At 43.2% G+C, this 6,000-nt stretch overlaps 1 protein-coding gene across 4 annotated transcripts in view; it reads right to left on the minus strand.

Moving 5' to 3' along the window:
- LOC309836198 (uncharacterized protein) overlaps nucleotides 1-5,707 on the minus strand; it is a 41,657-nt gene extending 35,950 nt beyond the window's left edge. Inside the window, exons 1-5 of one of the 4 annotated variants that reach the window (XM_082676059.1) lie at nucleotides 5,570-5,707; nucleotides 5,126-5,219; nucleotides 4,990-5,040; nucleotides 2,624-2,669; nucleotides 850-976 (exon numbers count right to left, since the gene is read on the minus strand). In XM_082676059.1, the coding sequence (XP_082532185.1) occupies nucleotides 850-976; nucleotides 2,624-2,638 (142 nt within the window). In that variant the 5' untranslated portion in view covers nucleotides 2,639-2,669; nucleotides 4,990-5,040; nucleotides 5,126-5,219; nucleotides 5,570-5,707. Of the gene's footprint in view, nucleotides 1-849; nucleotides 977-2,623; nucleotides 2,670-4,989; nucleotides 5,041-5,125; nucleotides 5,220-5,513 lie in introns of all 4 variants that reach the window. The other 3 variants (XM_082676058.1, XM_082676060.1, XM_082676057.1) reach the window with 3 other exon arrangements.
- Between the last annotated feature and the right edge of the window lie 293 nt (nucleotides 5,708-6,000).

The raw sequence follows: 6,000 nt of genomic DNA on the forward strand, positions 1-6,000 counted from the left end.
TGACCAGTACAAAGATTATGCAATAATCCTGGAAAGAGATTTCCAACTGGGACCAGGTGATGGACAGCACAGGGCTGGTGAGAAGCAAAACAGATAGCGAGCTAACCACAAGAACTCACGACTGCTTGGTTCTTACCTAGATTTCTATCTGGGTTGCTGAATTCATCAACCAAAGCCTCTCTTCTCTTTCTATATTTTTTGTATCTCATCTGAAGAATGAGAACATGCAAAGTCACAAGTTAACATGAACGGGCTAGAGCTAAAGTTTACTAGAAATTTGAGTTCCAACTGCATATTCAAGATATTGAAAGCCGTGTTTTTCAAACTTTGTATCATGACCCATTGAAGAAATAGCATTTATTTCACAACCTAGATACACATGTAGAAGTATACATTACTAAAACGAAGCTTGAATGACCTATTTCTAACCAATGTCTATTTTCATGAAATCTGTTCCCACTGGCTCTCACACCACTCATGCCATCGCCCAGTTTTTGCTGCAATGTGTTGTACTCTTCCTAAGAAACTCTGATATTTTCTATACTACTTTATTTCATTAAAAAGTCACACGTAGGGCTCAATAAATTGGCTTTATAATCCACTAATGGCAGGGAGGGAAATCTGAAAAAGAATACACAAGGTACAACAAGATACTGTCGATTTACAGTTCTTTTACAAAATAAATGAAAAGGACCGGAAACACACTGTTTAGAAAGACCAGAGGCATCCTCTCGTGTCCCACAGGAATTGTAAAAGTCTGGTCCCCAAACTCAGGGAACCATCTCAAGAGGCCCAAAGCCTTGAAACACCACGGTCACAAAGACACTCGCAGAGAAAGGCTGTCCTCACCCACTGAGACCAGGTTCCGGAAGTTTTCCACCATCACATCCTGGTACAGCTTCCTCTGGGCCGAGTCCAGCAGCCCCAGCTCCTCCTCTGTGAAGGCCACGGCCACGTCCTTGAAAGTCACCGCCTCCTACGACAAACAACACCACCTCAATCTTATACCCAGTGGCCAGTGGAAGAGGGGCAGCCCCGAGGAGAGGAGGAAGGTGGGAAGTTGCTCTGGCTCCTGTGCGGTGTGCAGACTCCCCAGCACCCCCTCCCTTCCATCCTGCCAATGCCACACACTGACTTTCCTCAGCCTCACCGGACGTGCGGCTATGAAACAGAAAGCGTTGTGTATTTACCTGGGGCTCTCAGACAACTCATGAGTAAACTCCCTAGAATTCTAACCACTGGATCCTGAACTAAAAAGCTTTCACTTTTTAATTATTATTGCCAAGCGCCCCAGAAACAGTTACCAATTTAGTCCCGGCAGTATTTCATGGCATCTGCTTTCTCATTGAGGTAGGAACCAGATGAGAAGGAGTGTTATACGTGGAAATTAACCAAAAGGCCATGCCAGGTCTCTGAATGAAAACTCTCTCTTTCCCCGTTTCTGTCTTTTGCTTGAATGCAATCCTCTGACTCCAGACCCTTGGTTTTCTGGGTGAGTCTGAGTTGGTTCCTCCTTTTTTCACAACCTCTATTCTTTATATTTAAAACAAAGATGAAACCAAGCACCTCTTTATACAATTGTTCTGAGGTGTCTATGCAGTGACAAGTGCTTTAAGTACCACTGGATTTTTTAAACTAAGGTCATGTATTACTCTGATTAGAAAAAAAAATAAGATGGAAAAAGAAAGAAACCAGTAAATAAAATACACAAAGGGTCTGACTCAAACATGGGGAAGACTGAATCTAACTCTGGTCATGAGAAAACTTCTAACAATACGTTATTTTTTCTGCGTGAAGCAGCAGTTTGATCCTGCTGTGCTGTGCCGTATTTGGATATTCTACCAAAAAACATCCAAGGCACCACATATAAAACATACCTCTTCAATTCTGAATACCTAAACCTAGTATGTTAAGGGCAAAAAGAGGCAATATTCTTCAGAACAGATATTTTGGTAAAAAGGTTAAATCAGGAACACTGTCACTGTAGTGTTCCTAAAACAGTAAAAGTCTTTAAACTAAATGTCTGTGAATAAAGAATAGTTTAAAAAATAGGTGCTTAAGTTTGTGGGAACAGGATAAAGCAATTAAAAGTGAATGTTAGCTAGTATTAAATGAAAAAAACAATTTAAAACTGTATCTATGTTATAAATACAAATACACAGCTATGAATACATATGATGAGGAGATTACAGAAATATAAAAGCAGCTAATTTGTAAGCAGGTAAGCAGTAAAGTGGAAGATGTCCTTCATTTCCCTTAATTTTTCTTTTACTTGTGAAATAAAAAAATGATGAAATAAAACAAAAATTAAAACTGAAACCAATTAAATGTAACAGGAATTTTTTAAAAAGCACACATGGCATACTCAGGTCCTCATATGCTTAGACTCTCCTTGAAAGAGAAAAACCCATATGGAACTATACCCAATATTTTGTAATAACCTATAAGAGAAAAGAATCTGAAAATATATGTATATGTATGTATAACTGAATCACTTTGCTGTACACCTCAAATTAACACAACATTGTAAATCAACTATACTACAATCAAAAGAGGAAAACCTGTGTCCAATCTGAGTACAAAAATGGCGTTTTTAACAGCAAGAAAGGCAAGCTCTACTCACCTGGAATGTGCTCATTTTCTCTCTCCTTCTGGGGAAGTGCAGAGTCCTAGCAAGACAGACAGGGAAAGAAGAAAGAAGTCAATGGAAACTGGTTAAAAAAAAAAAAAGTCACTAACCCACATGGTGCTTATTGTGAATTACCAAGGCTCCCAGTCCTCGGAGTGGCTACAGCTGATTATGCTTGATGAGCAGAGCCCCACACGGATACCAGATGCCCCCGTGACCCCTCTCAGTGGCTGTGTGAGGAATGACCTGCCCATCCACACACAGTGGCTCCCTCACAGTGTGCCTGCAGCTTCCATAGTGGTTATTCTTATTCTGGGTATGGTGTAAACAGAGACCATGTAAGTAAGAGTAGGTTTTGGAGTCAATATGCATGGGCTGTGATCAGGCTACGCCATTCACTAGCAGTGTCATCCTGGGCAAGTTATTAACATCTCTTTGCCTCAGTTCTGTCATCTGCAGGTGGGGGAGAACAATGGCATCCACCTCGTGAGATCGTTGTAAGGTAGAAAGCTCTGAGAACACCATCGTCAGGGTTTCTTATTTCTTAGCAACTGTGGTGAAGCAGATGATATTTTAGTTAGAAATTATCCTTAGAGATGTGATTTCTACCAGCAGAACACTGTCAGACATGTGGAGGTCATAGTTGTTGCCCTGTTATGTGAGAGTCTTTAGACTTCTGAAAAGCTCTGCTTGTCTTCCTAAAGATTTTGTTACTGCAACAATAATATTTAAATTGACATGGACAACTTTTTACAAAAGATATAAAAATACGTTGTTTCTTTTTAAACAGGAAGTACCGTTTTGACAATTATGCACAGAGGTAAAGAGAACTAATAAAAGCCAGGATTCTACAACAACAATAAAAAATAGTTTGATAGTCCATACCTAATTCAAATTAAAAGAGACAGGAATCTGAATTGTAATTATATCATAATAAATATAGGAAAGTTTAAGAAATAAATGGGAGTTTAAGAAATAAGTGGATAAGACTCCACATTCCCAATGCAGGGGGCCCGGGTTCGATCTAGTACAAAAGATGGTAATGATTCCACTCCCCAAAGCCTGGGAGAGATATATCTTCACAACTTCTAACGACCTGCATTTTGACTCTACGCTTGCTAGCTGTCTTCTGCTCAATTCAGGATTTTGAAAGGGGCCCTGACAGTTGACAATAACTAGTGGGGGAATAAAATCATTGGACTAAGTAGGGCTTTGGTGAATCCAGCTCAGTTTTATCTGTGACATCCAGCAGGGTCAATTTGCTCGGCCTCAGTTTCCAGAAAAGACCCTCTCTTGAGCTTCTCGAATTTTCACGTGCATGTGAATTACTGCGGGATCTTGTTGGAACGCAGCCTCCTGGGCCCCCTATGCAGAAATTATAAATCAGAAGGTCTTGAATGGGGCTCAAGGCTGGGCATTTCTATCCAAGTGATGCCAGTGCCGCTGGTTTGTGGACCACAATTTGAGTAGCACTGCAGTGTAACATCAGTCCCACACAAAACAGCCTCCACTACACAGAAACATACACAAAGAGTAACCAGACAAAAAGGCACTAAAACATTAACAACTGTTATCTTTACATCCTAAAGTAATAGATAATTAAAATTTTTCTTTATGTATATATCCGCATTTTTCCATAATGATTATGCTATTTCTATGATATACATATTATTTGAAATAAAATAAATGACCCAGTTGAGAAAACTATCTTAAAAACTCATAAAATAGGGCTTCCCTGGTGGCGCAGTGGTTGAGAGTCCGCCTGCCGATGCAGGGGACACGGGTTCGTGCCCCGGTGCGGGAAGATCCCACATGCTGCAGAGCGGCTAGGCCCAGTGAGCCATGGCCGCTGAGCCTGCGCATCTGGAGCCTGGGCGTCTGGAGCCTGGGCGTCCGGAGCCTGTGCTCCGCAACAGGAGAGGCCACAACAGTGAGAGGCTCGCGTACCGCAAAAAAAACCCTCATAAAATAGCCTAAATCTTGCTCTCAAGGTACCAACCTACTTTCATGATATGATTCTAGCCAGTACCCTATGCTCAAAGAGAATGTACCAAAGGGATTAGCAAACTCAGGTGCTGGACTCAAACTGCCTGGGTCCCAACCCCAGCTCTGCCTCCTACCATCTGGGTGAGGATGGGCCAACAGGGTTGTGTTCCCTGCCCGCATCTCCTCATAGTTAAAGTAGAGAAAACAGCAGTACCAATTCACAAAGCCACTGCCTGATGGAAATGTGTTCATTTGCATAAAGCTTTTAGAATGGAAATTAGTGACCAAGGCTCAGTTATAATCGTTACCCATGTCCCATACGTTCTACAATTTATCTGAATATCTTAAGTAGAAGAATGCCAAGTCCTACTCACGTAGGGCTCTGTTGCCTCTTCCTCCGCGCAGTGCTTTTTGAGAAGTCAGGGCTGGAGAAGGGAAGGAGACTGTGAAATACCAGGGCTGTGTTTCCATCCCCAATAATTCATACCGCAGCCCCTTCCGCCCCCGTACCAGCTAGAAGTCCTCTCCTTCCAAAACAGGCCAGGAGTCCAGGACAATTCAGCTTCCTGGGCTCACAGAATCCCGCTGCGAAATGGGTGCCTCCCTTATTAGAGCAGTATTAATAAAAACAATGTATCAGGTAGTTGTAGACCTTTTACTTGTGCTATCTCGTTTTTCTCACAACACTATATTAAGAAGGCATTCCTTTTTTCTCCCTTTTACCGAACAGCAACGGAGGCACAGAGGAGTTAAGCAACTCACCCAATGTGACGTCGTATGAAGTGGTAGGGCTAGCTCATACGTGGGGGACGGGGTCAGGTTAGGGGTGAAGAAAACCGGGGAGACCCTAAAACCCCAGGAGGCACGACCTGAGCCCACCCCATCCCGAGTACGTTACCAAACGCAAAGAAGCTCCGCCCGGGGGACGTATATCACCACTCTAGGCTCTCAAACCTCCGCTTTTAGCCTCTCCTCTTTCTCCACAAATGAAAGGTCTGGAAAGGTTGGCCCCAGGCGCATGTCGAGGAAGCTTAAATGGGTCGTGAAGAGCCGACCTGAAGCACCATAATCAGGCAAAAGATGGCTGCTACGTTGTCCTCCTGGGGCGGAAGTGCCTGCGACTAACCCGGAGCTCCTGGACCACATTTCCCAGAATTCCGCGGGGAAACGTTTACAGCGAGGCGTTACTGTAGCTGCAGTATATGGGACTACACGAGTTTACGAGCTCTGGACTACATGTCCCAGAATGCAAGGGTGGGTGTGGGTGTGTCTACCGGCACGAGCTCTGGACTACATGTCCCACAAGGCTGTGTGTGTGTGTGTGTGTGTGTGTGTGTGTGTGCGTGCGTGTGCGTGTGCGTGTGCGTGTGTACGTACGTATGTGT

Source organism: Grampus griseus (genome assembly GCF_964374135.1).
Source record: "Grampus griseus genome assembly, chromosome: 19".
NCBI classification, from domain to species: domain Eukaryota; kingdom Metazoa; phylum Chordata; class Mammalia; order Artiodactyla; family Delphinidae; genus Grampus; species Grampus griseus.